Source organism: Staurois parvus, unplaced genomic scaffold, assembly GCF_062004578.1.
Source record: "Staurois parvus isolate SC_StPar_1 unplaced genomic scaffold, SC_StPar_1.0 ptg000569l, whole genome shotgun sequence".
Taxonomy (NCBI): Eukaryota; Metazoa; Chordata; class Amphibia; order Anura; family Ranidae; genus Staurois; species Staurois parvus.
Window position 1 is genome coordinate 648,752 of NW_028318365.1, and position 19,768 is coordinate 668,519.

At 45.0% G+C, this 19,768-nt stretch overlaps 1 protein-coding gene and 1 long non-coding RNA gene across 2 annotated transcripts in view; both read left to right on the forward strand.

Annotated features, from left to right (window-relative positions):
* The window catches only part of LOC149450635 (uncharacterized), a 35,867-nt gene extending 16,430 nt beyond the window's left edge, over positions 1 to 19,437 (forward strand). Inside the window, exon 3 of the mRNA XM_089691679.1 lies at positions 17,586 to 19,437. Within this exon, the coding sequence (XP_089547805.1) occupies positions 17,586 to 18,724 (1,139 nt within the window). The 3' untranslated portion in view covers positions 18,725 to 19,437. The remainder of the gene's footprint in view (positions 1 to 17,585) is intronic.
* LOC149450636 (uncharacterized) lies at positions 11,491 to 12,350 on the forward strand. The gene is made up of 3 exons (XR_016315232.1): positions 11,491 to 11,926; positions 12,013 to 12,136; positions 12,253 to 12,350. It is a non-coding gene; the product is annotated as an uncharacterized LOC149450636 (long non-coding RNA).
* Positions 19,438 to 19,768: the final 331 nt, after the last annotated feature.

The following is a 19,768-nucleotide window of genomic DNA, read 5'->3' on the forward strand; positions in this document are numbered from 1 at the left end:
TCAAAATATCAAGAAAACAAAGCATGTGAAAAAAACCCCTCCCACCTCTACAAATCCCCTCCCACCTCTACAAATCCCCTCCCATCTCTATAAATCCCCGACACATACATTTGTCAGCAGGTTTGTCAGAAAAATGCATTGGAGTCTAAATAAGCAAGCAAAATTAAAACAAGAGCAGATTTTAAACAAAACGATTGACATGTGTGAGGCTTTCAATGCAAAGAGAAAAAACACAATCATTGTGCAATAACACACAAACACTTTACAAGGCCAAAAATATGCCAACATTTCCAGCCCACTTCCAAACACAGCCTCAGTGGTGTCTGGGGCAATTCACCACAAAATCTCCCCCCCCCCAAACACAGCCTGAGTGGTGTCTGGGGCAATTCAGCACAAAATCTCTTCCTCCCCCAAACCACACCATGCAAGGACTTAGTCACAAACCACCCGGCCTAGTAACAGGCCAAATCACTCCCTACTGCACATCTTTATATAAGCTAGGTTGTATTTGGAGCGTGCCAAACAAGGCCCCACCCCCAATGAAGCCACACCCACCACTGACCTTAGTTTGGTCAGTGAAAGTGTTTTCACCTGATGAATCCTCTTCCTACCTGCATTAACCCTTGGTATACAGGCCCCACCCTCAATGAAGGCCACACCCACCACTGTCAGTGAAAGTGTTTTTCACCTGATGAATCCGCTTCCTACCTGCATTAACCCTTGGTATACAGGCCCCACCCCCAATGAAGCCACACCCACCACTGACCTTAGTTTGGTCAGTGAAAGTGTTTGCACCTGATGAATCCGCTTCCTACCTGCATTAACCCTTGGTATACAGGCCCCACCCCCAATGAAGGCCACACCCACCACTGTCAGTGCAAGTGTTTGCACCTGATGAATACCCTTCCCACCTGCATTAACCCTTGGTATACAGGCCCCACCCCCAATGAAGGCCACACCCACCACTGTCAGTGAAAGTGTTTTCACCTGATGAATCCTCTTCCTACCTGCATTAACCCTTGGTATACAGGCCCCACAAATCAGAAAGATATATACAGTGAAATGTACGTGTGCAGCATACAACAGAACATTGAGCAGGGATGTGAAAGGGAACCCCAATTGGAACCTTTATTGCTACTATGGTCACAATTCCCTCCAGATTCTCGCATGAGTTAAGACAGTCACATGACCACATCTTGTATGCAATACTGAAAATGACAAATCGATTTGACTAGTATGGTGAATTTCCCATCAATTGGCAAAACACTCCAGAAATCAAACATCACCAAACATTACACTCTGGGCAAAGCTGATTTACAAATCCTGCGACTTCCAGTAAAGTTGACCATTTTAATGCAATTTTCAAGACATCTGACACAGATCTCTATGCAAATTGCCACTAAAGTAGTACATGTACTACTATAGAAATCAGTGTTTGAAACGCACCCATGTGGTTGCTCTAATAGCAGACAATAGGGTGCCACTTTGCAGACGATTTACAACTTGCATGTTGTGCAAATCACATGCCAAGTCCCACTCAATGAGCACGCTATTGGAGCGTTCATATTGTTGTGGTTCAAACTTGGTCGGAGCCGCAAGTAATAATAGAGTAATGAATACACTACTTTTCATGCAATTTGCTGAGAGATCGGTGTCGATTGTCTTGCAAATTGCACTTGAAATCACCATGTACCCTAACTTTGAAATCATGCAACTTCTATGCAAGTCACATGATGTGACTGTGGTGTCAATAACACCACTTAGAAATCTGCTTTAATGTGACCGGGTGGCCCCCAGTAACATTGTTTGCGATTGCCATGCAATTGGCATGACAGGCGACTTGCAAATCGTAGACCAAGTCAAACCCTATTGGCCACTGTAGGCTCTGTTCACATCCAATTGGATTGTGAACTCGTGCAACTTCACTGTAAGTTGGGCAATTGCCGCATCGGATTAGATGTGACAGTGGTGTTAGCCCCCAGTAACATTGTGTGCAATTTGCCATGCAAAGGGCAAGTTGCTGGCCATGCCAATCGCATGACAAGTCGCATCCAGGGTGTGCAATTTCAGGTGCGATTTGTGAATTGACATGGTACCTGATATTGGATATAATGAATGTGAATGTGAGTGTATTAACGTACGCCATTTGTTGCAGTGAGAGTTCAAAGGTATTTGAAGATTTTGGCCATTTATTAGCAATTTAACATCTAGACTCAAATAGAAATCGCAATGCTACACACAATTGAAAACACAACTAGTTAGTAATTCTCTAGAAAACACAGTAAAATTGGCAACTTAAACAGTAATTTTCATTTGCATATAGTGTGAACGAAGCAGGAAAATCAACAAAGGAAATAAATCTTTGAAGGCGTGCGGTACCTGCCTGCTGGGATAAGGGTCTGCTATGCATTTGGGGGAAAAATGCACGCCAGGATTTGTGACAAGTTTGATGTGTGGATTCACCAACCAAGTCTTTTCTCTCTCGCTCACTCTTCAGTATGTATCTCTCGCTCACTCTTCTTTGTCTCACTGGCTCGCTCTTCTCTCTCGCTCACTCTTCTGAATGTTTCTCTTTATCACTCCTCAGTATGTATCTCTCGCTTACTCTTCTTCGTCTCACTGGCTCGCTCTTCTCTCTCGCTCACTCTTCTGAATGTCTCTCTTTATCACTCTTCAGTATGTATATCTCGCTCACTCTTCTTCGTCTCACTGGCTCGCTCTTCTCTCTCTCTGTCAGCTCTTTGCTTGCCAAATCCTTCACAAAAGTGGGTGGAGTGTAAACCATCATTATCAAATCTATTAGTGCTCCAGGCCCTTATCTTATCCCATTGTATGACATTCACATAAGGTGCAGCTTTGAAGGTGTTTCAACAGACAAGGCCTCATTCTAATTCACATTTTAGGGATCATTTAGACAGAAAGCAAAGATGTTGCCAGAACATGTATGTGAAGACAGCCACACACGGAGATCATGCTACTTCCTTGCCGTGGTTGGGATTCAAACCGACAACCCTAGAGCTGTGAGGCAGTAGTGCTAACCACTAATCCACGGAGCTACATTGCTAACCCAGCCTGTATTTCTGTGCTGTGAATCAATCTAAGGTCCCTGGGCAAGGTCAGTGTAACTACCAGATATCTCCAATGTGACACAAATGTTGTGCTATGTTGCCAATTCACATGTATGTTGGTTCTATGTATCCCAATACAAAGGACTGCAATACTAATACAGGCGTACCTCGGTGTACCAACGCCTCAGGGAACGTCATATTTGGGGTACAAATGCCAAACCATTTCAGTTAATTGGTCTGTTTACAAATGTTTGAATAATTTGGTATGGGCATGTGGCCTGGTATGGTTCGGGGGGGGGGGGGGGCGCTCGCCCCCCCCTTTCCTGACCTGCTGGGCTGCATGCTCGGATAAGTATGTGTTATGGATTTTGGGGGGTACCCCATGCTGTTTTTTATTTCATTTCAGCGTGGAGTTACCCCTTAACATCCATACGAGACCCGAAGGGCTTAGTATGGATGGGAGGGGGGACCCCACGCCGGGTTTTTTACAAACTGTTTATAATTCCCTGCAATACTTTTACATCAACTGTCAGTGGGGAACTCCGCCGACAGCTGAAACATGAGCGCTGCATTGGTTTTCACTACTAAAATGCTGCATGAGTTGATAACATAACTCATGCGGGATTGTAGGAGCGACAGCCATGTGTTAATGTTTCAGCTGTCAGCGGGGTTCCCCACTGACAGCTGAATGTACAAAAAAAAAAAAAATTGTGGGGTCCCCTCTCCCATCCGTAGCAAGCCCTTCGGATCTGGTATGGATATTAAGGGGGAACTCCACACTGAAATAAAAAAAAAACAGCTTGGGGATCCCCCCAAAATCCATACCAGACCCTTATCTGAGCATGCAGCCCGGCAGGTCAGGAAAGGGGGGGGACGAGCGAGCGCCCCCCCTCCTGAACCATACCAGGCCACATGCCCTCAACATGGGGGGGTGCTTTGGGGAAGGGGGGCTCCCCCCCAAAGCACCTTGTCCCCATGTTAATGGGGACAAGGGCCTCTTCCGTTATTGGGATAATTGGTCGGCCATTTTTTGGGATTTTAGCATATTTTGTTTACCAGTAAAGTTGAAAATTTTTTGTTCCAAATTTACTGATAAAAAAATGTGCCAAAATCCCGAAAAACAGCTGACCAATTAACCCACTAACGGCCCGAAAATCGTTCGATTTTTTTTTCGGCAGAAAAATCGGCCGATTTTAGACCCATCTATGGCCTGCTTTACATGGGTCTAAAATCGTCCGCAAAAAAAAACGGCTGATTTTCGGCCCATTAGTCGGTTAATTGGTCAGCCATTTTTGGGGATTTTGCAACTTTTTTTAATTGGTAAATTTGGATACAAATTGGCCGATTTTGCAGATCGGCCGATTTTAGCTGCAATGATCGGCAAATTGGCTGATCTTTTAACAGATAAAAAATCTGCACATGAGCCATGACCTGCAAGAAAAAGAAGAATAAAAAAAGAATAAGAAAAAGAAAAATGCAGGCCTTAGATGGGGCGAAAACTGACCGTTTTAAAAAAAAAAAAAATTTGGTTGTTCAATGGGCCGACGTTACCACCAATGGTAAAAAAATTGTTCGATTTTCGCCCCGTCTACGGCCTGCAAATATAATAGCAAAGTAATTACTTCTGTCCCTGCACAGAGCTGCGCTATTATATTTGACATTAAAAAGTATAAAGGTTGCAACATTGTATCTATTTGTATCCGAATAAAAACATCTATATCCGGAATGGATACAAATGGATACAATGTTGCAGTCTCTATACTTTTTAATGTCAAATATAATAGCGGAGCTCTCTGCAGGGACAGAAGGAATGTTTCAGCTGTCATCGGGGATTCCCACTGACAGCTGAATTTCAAATTATTTCCGTGAATTAAATAAATAATAAAAAAAACAGCGTGGGTCCCCCCTCTCATCCTTACCAAGCCCTTCAGGTCTGGTATGGATATTAAGGGGGAACTCCATGCTGAAATTAAAAAAAAAAACAGCGTGGGGACCCCTCAATATCCATACCAGACCCTTATCCGAGCATGCAACCTGGCAGGTCAGGAAAGGGGGGGGGGGACGAGCGAGCGCCCCCCCCTCCTGAACCATACTAGGCCACATGCCCTCAACATGAAGGGGTGCTTTGGGGCAGAGGGGGCTCCCCCCAAAGCACCTTGTCCCCATGTTGATGAGGACAAGGGCCTCTTCCCCACAACCCTGGCCAGTGGTTGTGGGGGTCTGCGGGCGGGGGGTTTATCAGAATCTGGAAACTCCCTTTAACAAGGGGGCCCCCAGATTCCGCCCCCCCCTACGCGAATGAGTCTGCGGTACATGCTCCCGCAGACTTATTCACAAAAAAACTAAGTGTGGTGTAAAACACAGTACAGGGTCTTTGACAAGTCCTTTATTAAAACAATGTCCCCCGAAGTAGATCCAACGTCAATCGCGGCGGCGGCGGCAGCGGCAGGGACCCGAAAAAAGAAAAAAAGGTTCCGCTCCCGTCGGAGGCTTCCAGCCTTGTGAAGAAAAGCCTAGCTGACATTTCTTATATAGGTATGGGGCGGGGCCAGCAGGGAACAGCAAGCATGTGACATGGGGCGGGTCACTCGGATGATGTCCCCGGCTGGCCCCGCCCCATACCTATATAAGAACTGTCAGCTAGGCTTTACTTCACAAGGCTGGAAGCCTCGGACGGGAGCGGAACCTTTTTTTTCTTTTTTCGGGTCCCTGCCGCCGCCGTGATTGACGTTGGATCTACTTCGGGGGGACATTGTTTTATTAAAGGACTTGTCAAAGACCCTGTACTGTGTTTTTTTTACACTTTGTTTTTTTGTGAAGGAGTAGCGGGACCATGTACTGCAGACTCCTTCACGTGGGGGGGGGCGGGATCTGGGGGCCCCCTTGTTAAAGGGGGCTTCCAGATTCTGATAAGCCCCCCGCCCGCAGACCCCCACAACCACCGGCCAGGGTTGTGGGGAAGAGGCCCTTGTCCTCATCAACATTGGGACAAGGTGCTTTGGGGGGAGCCCCCCCTGCCCCAAAGCACCCCCCCAAGTTGAGGGCATGTGGCCTGGTATGGTTCAGGAGGGGGGGGCGCTCGCGCTTCCCTCCTCCTTTCCTGACCTGCCGGGCTGCATGCTCGGATAAGGGTCTGATATAGATATTGAGGGGGACCCACGCTGTTTTTTTTTTTAATTTCAGCGTGGAGTTCCCCCTTAATATCCATACCAGACCTGAAGGGCTTGGTATGGATGGGAGGGGGGACCCCCGAAGGGCTTGGTATGGATGAGAGGGGGGACCCCACGCTGTTTTTTTTTTTTTTTTTTTTTTTTTATTGCGGACCTTTATTTTTACATTCAGCTGTCAAAATAAATATTATCTAGACCTTCAAAATAAGTAAAATCATTACAGAAATAATTATAAAGGATAAGAAACAAAAATAGAATCACTAGAACTAAGGAAATCTAATTAGATTACATGAAGATATGCCGAGTGCTGTTTATTAAACACAGGAGACACGACCGACTGCCGGCTGTCAGAGGACTCCACACACAGGAGACGCCACCGAGTGCCGGCTGTCAGAGGACTCCACACACAGGAGACGCGACCGAGTGCCGGCTGTCAGAGGACTCCACACACAGGAGACGCGACCGAGTGCCGGCTGTCAGAGGACTCCACACACAGGAGACGTGACCGAGTGCCGGCTGTCAGAGGACTCCACACACAGGAGACGTGACTGAGTGCCGGCTGTCAGAGGAATCCACACACAGGAGACGTGACCGAGTGCCGGCTGTCAGAGGAATCCACACACAGGAGACGTGACCGAGTGCCGGCTGTCAGAGGACTCCACACACAGGAGACGTGACCGAGTGCCGGCTGTCAGAGGACTCCACACACAGGAGACGTGACCGAGTGCCGGCTGTCAGAGGAATCCACACACAGGAGACGTGACCGAGTGCCGGCTGTCAGAGGACTCCACACACAGGAGACGTGACCGAGTGCCGGCTGTCAGAGGAATCCACACACAGGAGACGCGACCGAGTGCCGGCTGTCAGAGGACTCCACACACAGGAGACGTGACCGAGTGCCGGCTGTCAGAGGAATCCACACACAGGAGACGCGACCGAGTGCCGGCTGTCAGAGGACTCCACACACAGGAGACGTGACCGAGTGCCGGCTGTCAGAGGACTCCACACACAGGAGATGCGACCGAGTGCCGGCTGTCAGAGGACTCCACACACAGGAGACGCCACCGAGTGCCGGCTGTCAGAGGACTCCACACACAGGAGACGTGACCGAGTGCCGGCTGTCAGAGGAATCCACACACAGGAGATGTGACCGAGTGCCGGCTGTCAGAGGACTCCACACACAGGAGACGTGACCGAGTGCCGGCTGTCAGAGGAATCCACACACAGGAGACGTGATCGAGTGCCGGCTGTCAGAGGACTCCACACACAGGAGACGCGACCGAGTGTCGGCTGTCAGAGGACTCCACACACAGGAGACGCGACCGAGTGTCGGCTGTCAGAGGACTCCACACACAGGAGACGTGACCGAGTGCCGGCTGTCAGAGGAATCCACACACAGGAGACGTGACCGAGTGCCGGCTGTCAGAGGAATCCACACACAGGAGACGTGACCGAGTGCCGGCTGTCAGAGGACTCCACACACAGGAGACGTGACCGAGTGCCGGCTGTCAGAGGAATCCACACACAGGAGACGTGACCGAGTGCCGGCTGTCAGAGGAATCCACACACAGGAGACGTGACCGAGTGCCGGCTGTCAGAGGACTCCACACACAGGAGACGTGACCGAGTGCCGGCTGTCAGAGGAATCCACAGTAAGATTCACTATTAGTCAGTGGCTAAAAAACAAACGCCCATGGCAGAAGTCTAAAATGTGTTCTGCACATGCTCAGTTGTATCTGCCAAAGACACTGCACGGGCTTCTAGATTTTTACTGTGTCGATTTTCTTGAAAAAAACGATTTTTAACACATTCTTAATTTTTTTGGAAATAGCAGATATTGTTTAAAGTGAAGTCCTGATATTTGGCAAAGCAAATTTCTAAGTGAACGTCTCTGCAGTGATTTTTCATGGTGTTAGACGTGCCTCTTAGCAAGTCTGTTTTGTGAGTCTGATTCCGGGCGTGTGTCTTTTTGTAAATTAGATTGGGCGTCTGCTTATGGGCTCTGCTCAATAGTGAATTAGGTTGCAGGGTAAAAAATGACGGACGCCCATGAAAATTGGGCTTAAGCCCATAAATATGCGCCCACGCCCAATAGTGAATCAGGGCCTAAGAGACACACTCACACACACACAGAGAAGTCTCCATAACATCGTAACAAAAGGAGATTAGGAGTCACACTGCTCTACCGGAATCTGCTTAACACCAGGCAAGGCAAGTAACTTACCCTGTAATTCCCTCGCTATTCTATGTTTGCTGTGTCTTTATATACATATATATATATATTTGTGACATCTCCTTGTAAATATTTTATCGCACCTGTTTTGACCCTGTTAAAAATAAATCTCTCTTTCTGAAAGTGTTAAACTGTTTCTAAGCGCTTACTTGCAATTCACGAATCCCTGCCTTTGAAGAGACGCTACGGTTTGTTATATCTCTGTATAGTAGGTCCGCGGGCCGTGCTATATAGATCAATATTTCAATCATTATAGTGTATATTTGATAACGGGAGTTTCCCAGTCTCCGACAAAAGTGGTGGTGGCAGTATAGGGTTAGTTGCGTAACTAACCCGACCCAGTAACAAGCGCATTCAGGCTGCAGGCACCGATTGTAGACCATTAGCTGAGCAATCGCTGTGTAGGGTGCAGCTGGGTGTGGCCTTGTTACGCGCGTCACACCGCGATTTTAGATCGGCTGGTCCTTCGGTCACGAGTTTGGTGAGAAGGTCTGGGGTCTGACGCCATGGGCGTGACGTAGTACTCTTAGTCGCAGCTGTGCAATTGTCGCCTGTTGGTGGTGGCGACTGCGGGTCGTGACAATTATTATTAATTATTATGATTATTATAATTATGAATTAACTAGTTAACAAAAGTAAGAAATTGCCACGAAGGGGTTAATTCAGGAAGGTCGGATGCAGCAGTTTAGTAATCGATTGATCGTGACTGAAACTATGACAGGCGCAGATGTGTCAGGGACACACATCTTCATGGGGAACTCATTTTGCAGCTACACCGGCCTTGTGCTGGGTGTGTATGGACTGTTGATCCTTATAGAGGGGTCACCTCCACTCCCACCAAGGGGGACAGAAATATATGACTCCTCGGGGGAGGGGTTTTGGCCCCTTTGATTTTGCAGTAACATTGATTGTAGATTTAGTCCTGTAGAACATCTGGTATATGGATACAAACCCCCCCCAGCTGGGAGTAAAGGGTGGAAATGGCTGGAGACCCCCAGATTTGGGCAATGATGTCATCACTATAAATGGATAAAACCCCCGCTATGTGTAACAACTCCAAACCTACAAAAACCTTCTAGCGGACTGCTGCTGTAACAAAGGGAAGGATTCCCTGTCATCTAGAAGAGCATTATGTGTCACAGCGCTGTCCTATTGTGTGTGCACAGAAATCATCACAAATACACTACAAATATGTGGAGACATTCAGAGATAAAGAGCTCGGGGCTCCAAATCCTATTCTCTGCACATCCACTGCTTCCACTTTACACCCACTTCATTGGTCTTATGGGGTTTATCAATAAATGAAGGAAACTGAACCGTGTGCAAATCCATCCACAACATAAAGTGCTTTGTGCTCAAGATGCTGCTCCCTGCACATCCACTGCTTCCACTTTACACCCACTTCATTCATCTCATCAGATTTGCTGCTATAGGAAATCATCTCAAATCCTGTGCAAATCCATGGAGACAGACAATATTGTGTGCTCAGTATAGTGTTCTCTGCAAGTCCACCGCTTCCACTTTGCATCTACTTCAATCACTCTCCACCCTTTACTCTGGGCTGGGGGGCTTTGTATCCATATACCAGATGATCTACAGGACTAAATCTGCAATCAATGTTACTGCAAAATCAAAGGGGCCAAAACCCCTCCCCCGAGCAGTCATATATTTCTGTCCCCCTTGGTGGGAGTGGAGGTGACCCCTCTATAAGGATCTACAGTCCATACACACCCAGCACAAGGCTGGGGTCACACTACCAGATGCTTCTCGGGGCTGCAGTTCCTCTGAGCTCCACAAGGTGGGGATCTCACTTCTACCCAGACAGGAAGTCTCTATGGAAGACAGACAGGAAGTGATGTCAGGTACAGACAGGAAGTGATGTCAGGTACACTCAGGACGGTCTAGGGGAGAGGTGAGTCAGGAGGAAGCAGAGTTGACATTCCTGGATCTGGCAGCAGAGGAGGTAATACGTAGATTAACCCCTTCAGGGGGAGGAGTTGATGATAATATATTTGCCCCCAAAGCTGGCCTACATGGTTCAGTTTTATCGTTCAGCCAGCGGGATGACCATAAATACTGAAGTGATTCCCCCATCCACACATTGGAGGTGGATGGGGGAATCCTCCCCGCTGCACTCTTGTATTCTGACAATGGGGGGACTCCTCCGCTCTCAGAATACACGGATCAGCACTGAAGCTATTGGCTGTAGCCGCTGGGGGAGTGGCTTTTATCCGGCAGTGGCCACACATGGATGGAAATGTGAGCGATCCCTGCTGAACCAGCTGAATTTCCATGGATCTATGGTCACCTTCAGTGACTTCCTCCCCTCCCCCTCATCTCCTTCATGATGGAAGTCATGCTGAGATCATCTCCCATTGGCTGAGCAATATTCTCATTTGTCTCTCAGCTCCTTCTTGCTATTCCTCGTCCTGCCTGTTGTTTCCTTGGATTGATTTTCTGTGTAGTGACCCCGGCTTGGTCTCTTGGATGCGCTCGTCTGTTGCTTGCCCTGACCTTTCTCCTGATTCCTGGATCTCCTCCTCATCTCTCCTCCATATCCTCTTACACAGCTTTTCTCCACACCTGCAGTGACCCTGGGGGGAGGAAACTTGGCACCAGCACGCCGCCAAATCCATCCCCACCATTAGGGGCTGTGGAGACAATTGTCTGCTATGTACACTCCGTTCCTCCGCACGTCACCTGATCACATGACAGCTTACTTCCACAGATTCCGGACAGATTTCTAGATGGTAAAGGTCAAAGTTCACTCTTCAGTTTAGGAGAGGTAGGACGCACCCAGGAACAAGGATTTGGTTTGCATGAGAGCCTCATATAGAGGATTCCTCAAATCTCCCCATCCAAATGTCCCTCCATCCAGAGTCTATATGTCCTATGACATCACACTGACCTCACAGCTCCTCCCCCCAATGTCCTTCCATCCAGAGTCAGAGAATCCTATGACATCACACTGACCTCACAGCTCCTCCTCCCAATGTCCCTCCATCCAGAGTCAGAGAATCCTATGACATCACACTGACCTCACAGCTCCTCCTCCTAATGTCCCTCCATCCAGCTTTTTTCTTTTTATCCAGTGCTCTTAGGATGTGGGCGGACCATTTACATCCTCACAACTAAAGCAGAACTGTAGATCCTTCATTCTATGTAATGATGTCAGAATTACTTTTACCTGCGTAGTGTGGGGGTCCTGTGGGGGAAATTATACCTCAGCCTGAAGTGGGGCTTTAATAAAATGGAGACCTGGATGGAGAGGTGAGGAGGATTCTGGGAATATTATTTGATGTGACTATTTGTGTTCAGATGTAGAGTTTTCCTCCTGTGAAGTCTGGAGATCATATGACATCACATTGCCTCCACCTCCCTCCCTGATAGAAGAGAGAAAGAAGAAGAAGATTCTAGAAGTCACCAGAGAGATCACTGAGCTGCTGACAGGAGAGGTGAGCGGTGCCGGGAATTCTGGGACATTCTCCAGTAACAGACAAGGGATGTGTCTGGATGGTGACTGTATCATTGTGTGTGTCAGGTTCCTATAAGGTGTCAGGGTGTCACTGTCTATTTCTCCATGGAGGAGTGGGAGTATTTAGAAGGACACAAGGATCTCTACAAGGACGTCATGATGGACAATCAGCCGCCCCTCACATCACCGGGTAAGAGGAGACTTTATTGTAAAGGAGAGAGCAGTACGGAGGATCCACCTAGATCCCCCATCATCTGATAAACACATAGAAACAATGGATTCAGTCAGTGTGTGTGTTTCCTACAGATGGATCCAGTCATGGGAACCCACAACAGAGATGTCCCCGTCCTCTGTATTCCCGGGATTCCACACAGGAAGGTCACACCATCCCTCACCATCATCAGGTAGATGATGACAATTATTGGTAGTTGTGATTTATACACAGCATGTTTGTTACAATGAATGTTTTATTATATCTTTCAGAGTGGAATCCTCGGGGATGAGAATATTGATGTTAAAGAAGAGTATAAAGAGGAGGATGAGGAGTATGGAGTGATGGAGGAGTTTTCAGAAGGACACAAGGATATGATGGAGCCACCTAATACCAGGAACCCACCAGAGAGATGTCCCCGTCCTCTGTATTCCCGGGATTCCTCACAGGAAGATCACACCATCCCTCCCCATTGCAAGGTTGGTGGGATGGAGCATCTAGAACATGGACTTGTAATGATGTGTGGATTCTTTATGTGACCTTACATTTTACAGATGATATTTTCTGTCATTTCCTTGATTTAGAGTGGAGATCCAGTCGATATAGAATTTGAGGTGAAAGCAGAAGAAGAAGAGGCGTATGTGAGGGATGATCAGCAGTCTATGGAGGAGGATGGAATAACGGGGACATTTATAGAGGAGGACACTCCTACAGAGATCAGCACAGGTGGGTCATGAACACTAAATCCATTCCTCCACCCATACTGCTCACTGATTGGTCCAGAGTAGGGCGGGGACTGGGTGATATCAGCCTGTAATCCCCTGGTCACTTTCCTGAGCTGTGTTCCCCGTCCTGTATTCCTGGATTTCTCTCGGATAATCTTCCTTCTCTGTGCTGCAGACACAATTTATGTATCTAGACTGGATTTATGGAGGTTCTGGGGTTCAGCTGGCAGAAAAATGTGGATTTTTACTCTAAGCATTGAATAATGTAGGCACCCAGGACATGTGACTGGGGTCTCCTGCCTTGTGCCTGACTCTTCCAGGGGACCTTCTCTGTTATTTGCTGATATTTAGAAAAAAAACACCTCCAAAATAAAATAAATGCCCTATAACACCATCAACACCCTCCCCTAAAGGTGTGCAAAATCATATAAAGTGACGGTGAATTTACAAATTTGTCCTAATATACAATAACTGTGAAAAATAATATCTCTATATACCTTTGTCCTAAAAATGAACATTATTATTTTTTTATATATCCAGTCCACTACAAAATAAAGTCCACTCAAATTTATGTACAATCCACCAACTAAAAAGTCCAAAAATTTCTTCCAACGATGTCCCAAAATATATCCACCTCAAAAAAAGGAAAATCACATAGTGCATTACTCTTTATACATAACAATTTCCATATACTTCATATAGTGAATATCCGTGAAAAAATAGTGAAAAACGTGAAACAAACGTGAATCAGTGAAAAAAATGAATGTATATAACACTCAACAGTACCACATCAACGCCACAGCAAAGTTTAGTGCCACTTCTATTTATAGTAAGTATCCCAAAATAGTATGCTTCAAAATGCTTCAGGAACTTTCCAGGCTAGCCCTCTCATAGATTTTACTTCAGACCTCTCTTGTTATCACGGTACTCTCTGATCTCCTCAGACACTCTGTTTGTATTCATCTCCAAGAGAACACACAGGACATAGTATAATATGCTAAGATAGATATATCAAATATACTTTAATGTAAACTGCTCACATGGTAAAAGATTTAAAACCGCTTAATAGGGAATGAAAGGAGTCTCACAACCATCCAGGGAAACGTCCAAGTGTAACTCCACGATTTTCCCTTCTCCAAGATGGCCGCCAGTAAACTTCCGGTTCCGGTAAAACGTCTTGACGTCACTACCCTTGACGCGTTTCGTCATCGACTTAATCATAAGGGGTGTGACCGTCAAGCAGACAAGTTCTATTTGTACCCCTCCTCCTCATGGCGTCAGACTACTCGCCGCCATATTGGAACAGGGAGCAATGCCAGCAATGTCCGATACATACTTATAGGAGTACGGTATATACTTCTGTACAATACACAAAAACGACTTAGTACATAGTCATATATCACCATTCTCAATAACATATAAAACCCCGGCTGGTATTATTACAAATAGATTATAAAAACATATTCTATATACATATGCACAACCTACTCCTATCAAAATAATCAACCCTAAACCTCATATAATCCTCACCTTTAAATCAAATACAATCATTACTATTAATTAAAATCAATCATAAAAAGACACAATCTACTCCTTATTGTAACAAGTCACTATCTTTCTCCATCTAGGCAGATATACATCTAATAGTACACTAATAGAACCAAAAAATTAAAGAGGAACTCTACTTATTCACAGACTTCATTTCTACACTACTCATGTTCATTTGATACTATAAAATCATTATTAAAACTATATATAAAACCATACCCCAATACCTAATTTCTATATAATAAATAAAATAGATAAATAATATGCCACACCCCCAATGTATCATCATTATATCAATTCTTACAAGATAATTAACACTAATATCTTATTTATTAAATTTATTTATATATTTATTTAATGAATTACTTAAATATTATTAATTCAATTTATTTTCTCTATTTGGAGGCCAGTGCACTTTCATAATATCAATTCTTACAAAATAATTAACACTAAATATATCAAATTTATTTATATATTTATTTATCTAATTAATTTCTTAAATATTATTAATTCAATTTATTTTCGTATTTATTTATAAATATCCTCTGTTTGAAGGCCAATACAATTTCTGCAGATACTTAGTCTCCCACTAATAGGTACTGTTGGAGCCCTCTGCGTCAGACCTACTCTATATTCAGGAACAGGGGCTTAAATCATCTTAAAGAACTACCCAAATCGAATCACTTATCCCCTACTACTCCAGACAATTATCTAAAAATCTTTAAAAACCATTAAAAATTCGAAATAAAACAATTCAGGTCCAGGTCTACATTAAGGCCATTAGGTTTTAGTGTCTGCAGCTCAAAAATCCAAAACATTTCATTTTTTGAAATGGCCTTAACCTTATCACCCCCTCTCCAATGTGTCTCTATCTTGTCAATCCCACAAAACCGTAGGCCACTAGGGTTACAATTGTGATACTCTTTAAAATGTCTTGAGAGACAATGATCCTTCTTACCATTTTTAATATTAGTGACATGCTCACTCAACCTTTTATATAGTGGCCTAGAGGTCCTACCCACATACTGGAGCCGACATGGGCATTCCAATAAATATGTGACATAAGCAGTAGTGCAGGTAATAAACTCTTTAATTTTAAAATCATAACCAGTATTGCATGATGTAAAACCCGAAATCTTTCTTGTTTTCATATTGGTAACTTTACAGATACTGCACTTTCTACATGGAAAAAATCCAATAAATTCAAACATAGTTTTTTTCTTTTTTATGGGAGGAGATAAATTGTTTTTTACTAAAATATCCCTCAAATTCTTTGATTTTCTATAAATAAATGGGGGCTTCGTAGGAACTTTTTGTCCTAAAATAGGATCCTTTTTTAGAATAGGCCAATGTTTATTGAAAATTGCTTCCATATCTCTATATTGGTTATTAAAACCCGAGATAAATGCATATTCCACCTTATTATTATTCTTTTTCTGCTTATTAGATAAAGGTTTGTATTGTTTATCTCCTATATAGCTTTTACTTATTTCAAATCTCGTCTTCTCCAATATTATCCAAGTAGGATGGTGACAACTCTGGGTGGGAATGTAACCATTCCTATCGGTCTCCTTGAAATACGTTTTAGTGTACATAATATTATCTTCAATAAAAATATTTAAATCTAAAAAATTAACTGAATGATTATCCATGTTAACAGTAAACCCCAAATCATGTTCATTCTTATTAATCACTTCAATAAAAGCTTCCCAAGAGACCCTCGGACCAACCCAAATCACCAAGATATCATCAATAAATCTTTTCCATAGAACCAGACCTTCCCATTTTCTATTAAAAATTACTTTCTCCTCCCATTTACTTAAGAAGATATTTGCCAAACTGGGCGCGAATTTCGCGCCCATTGCTACTCCCTTCTTTTGTTTTTTTCGCTTCTTTTGTCCTCACCCTTATACTATATGCTCTATATTGTACATTACATACTCCTGACCCCTGCACTATATACTCTATGTTGTACATTACATACTCCTGACCCCTGCACTATATACTCTATGTTGTACATTACATACTCCTGACCCCTGCACTTAATACTCTATGTTGTACATTACATACTCCTGACCCCTGCACTATATACTCTATGTTGTACATTACATACTCCTGACCCCTGCACTATATACTCTGTTGTACATTACATACTCCTGACTTCTGCTCCCCCCCTCCCCCCACTGCTATATATACACATAATATGGATTCTCTTTGGTTACACCCATTTCCTCCCAGCTGGACATTTTATATCGGATGATGTGATTGGAGCACAGACTTTTACATGGTGATAATAATGTGATAACATCCTCCAACTTTGGACCCTTAAACAGAAAGTGATAATGAGGGAGGAGTCAATACCCCAATGATGGTGGTCTTCAGGATCAGTCCAGTCTTCATCTTGGTGGTTCTCCCCCCATCCTCACTCTCTGACCTCTGGTGGGGCTCAGCCCCGCTGTTCTTCATGACTAAATCATGGACTAAATAAGGAAGTGCAGTACTTCTTGTGTTGGGAAGATGGTGATGAGTGATAGAGGGGGTGGGGACCCTCGTCCTATAATCCCCTCATCACTGTCCCTCCTATAAAAGACAGTTCTGGTTGTTTCCTCACTCTGTGACTAAGGTCCATGAATAAAGAAATGACCTGGTAGGAGATCAGAGGAGCCATTTCCTAGTTCCCTTGAGGGTGGAATTGTAAGCTCTTCAGAGACCAAGCTGCCTGATGTGGGCGGAGTCCTGGTTTGGGGGAACCAATCAGCTCCTGTCTAGTAATCCTCTTTGTCTTTGTATTTTAGTCCATGGCCGGGAGATGAGGAAACCCTCCGAGGATTGTCTCACTTTGTCTCCAGACTGGAAAGTAGAAGATGAGGACATCACACAGTATAGTCCAGGAGAAAACCCGGCTCCCTCCAATGTCCATCCGGCACCACCCAGTGTAGATGGACCATCGGATTCCTCGTATCCTGAGGAACCTCAGACTGTGCGGGACCGGGCCGGCCTTCCAACAGGGAAGAGCTTCTCCTGTACTGAGTGTGGGAAGGGTTTCCGTTATAAATCCAGTCTTTATGTGCATAAAAGGTCTCACACAGGGGAGAAGCCGCATTCGTGTCCTGAGTGCGGGAAAGGTTTTTCAGACAAGTCCAGTCTTCACACACATCAGAGATTTCACACGGGGGAGAAGCCGTATTCCTGTCCTGAGTGCGGGAAGGGTTTCCATACTAAATACAATCTTAATGTGCATAAAAGAACTCACACTGGTGAGAAGCCGTATTTCTGTCCTGAGTGTGGGAAATGTTTTTCAGATCATTCTATTCTTCTCAGACATCAGAAATCTCACACGGGGGAGATGCCGTATTCCTGTCCTGAGTGTGGGAAATGTTTTTCAGACAAGTCCAGTCTTCACACACATCAGAGATCTCACACAGGGGAGAAGCCGTATTCCTGTCCTGAGTGTGGAAAATGTTTTTCAGTGAAGTCCAGTCTTCACACACATCAGAGATCTCACACAGGGGAGAAGCCGTATTCTTGTCCTGAGTGTGGGAAATGGTTTCCTTCTAAATTCCGTGTTAATCGTCATAAAAAGACTCACACAAGGGAGAAGCCATTTTCCTGTCCTGAGTGCGGGAAATGTTTTTCAGAGAAGTCCAGTCTGCACACACATCAGAAATATCACACAGGGGAAAAGCCATATTCCTGTCCTGAGTGTGGGAAATGTTTTTCAGAGAAGCGTATTCTTTACAGGCACCAGAAATCTCACACAGGGGAGAAGCCGTATGCCTGTTCTGAGTGCGGAAAATGTTTTTCAAAAAAGTCCTATCTTCACACACATCAGAGATATCACACAGGGGAGAAGCCATATTCCTGTCCTGAGTGTGGGAAATGTTTTTCAGAGAAATGTGTTCTTCATAGGCATCAGAAATCTCACACAGGGGAGAAGCCGTTTGCCTGTTCTGAGTGCGGGAAATGTTTTTTAGAGAAGTCCAGTCTGCAAACACATCAGAGATCTCACACAGGGGAAAAGCCATATTCCTGTACTGAGTGCGGGAAATGTTTTTCAGTGAAGTGCAATTTTTACAACCATCAGAAATCTCACACAGGGGAGAAGCTGTATTCCTGCCCTGAGTGTGGGAAATGTTTTTCACGGAAGTCCAGTCTTTACACACATCAGAGATGTCATACGGGGGAGAAGCCATATTCCTGTCCTGAGTGCGGGAAATGTTTTTCACGGAAGTCCCATCTTTCCAAACATCAGAAATCTCACACGAGGAAGAAGCCACTTTTCTGTCCTGAGTGAGGGAAATGTTCCTCACTGAAGTCCTGTCTTCCTGTACATCAGGGGTCCCACACAACCCTGGAGGTGTATTAGTGCCTTGAGTGTGGGAAATGTCTTCTAGATGAATGTTGCTGGACATCCCAGCTCTCATGTGGGGAAGAAGCACACCCTGATATACACCTCAGATATACTCCATGGCTGATCTTCATCATGGAAGAAACAGTTCATAAGGAGAATATAATCTTAAAACAACAAAGTGCAGCGCTTAGCAAGGTAAAAGAGTCAATAAGATAATAATCAAGTATCCATAATGATTCACTGTAGAAATACGAATTCCCACGGCCTCCACTCTGTCAAATAACAGAAATGCGCACTCACCGGAAACGCATGGGTTATGCACATGTGTGATCATGCATCACAGGCAATAGATACATCAGAGGTTAGGCAGCCAGGCATCTCCCTCACGGTGGGTCATCACAGACTCTTTAGTCAGGTCCAGGGGTCCCCTTAAGGTCAGCCAGGTGCTCCATGCAAAAAACTTCCTCTCAGGGTGGCAAAGTGCTTTCTCTGTGGGAATGATAGCTCCAAGCAGGAGCCCCAGAAGACAAATGCCAGAGATAGTGTAGTATGTCCAAAAGGTAAATATTTATTTATAAAAGCAGCAGGGCAGTGTGCATATTATACATCATGTGAGAACATATATATGCAGCAGTACTGACCCCAGTAATGATGGCCGCCGGGCCTCCTCGTGGCTCCGGCGGTGGAATGACGTCACGCTGTGCAGAGCGTGACGTCATTCCACCGCCGGAGCCACGAGGAGGCCCGGCGGCCATGGTGATGGTTAAGGTGTTCCCCGTACACAGATTCCCCTTCATATCCGCTTTTATTTCCTCCTTTCCCCCATTTTCTATGTTGGGATCTTTTCTACAATACTTTGTTATAATAATGGAACACGTTGTGTATTGTATTGTACACCAATAATAATGACTCCGCCCCCACATTCCAGACAAGGGATCTTCCTGACCAATCGGATTCCTTCCTTTACTGTTTCCTGATTTTTATGCT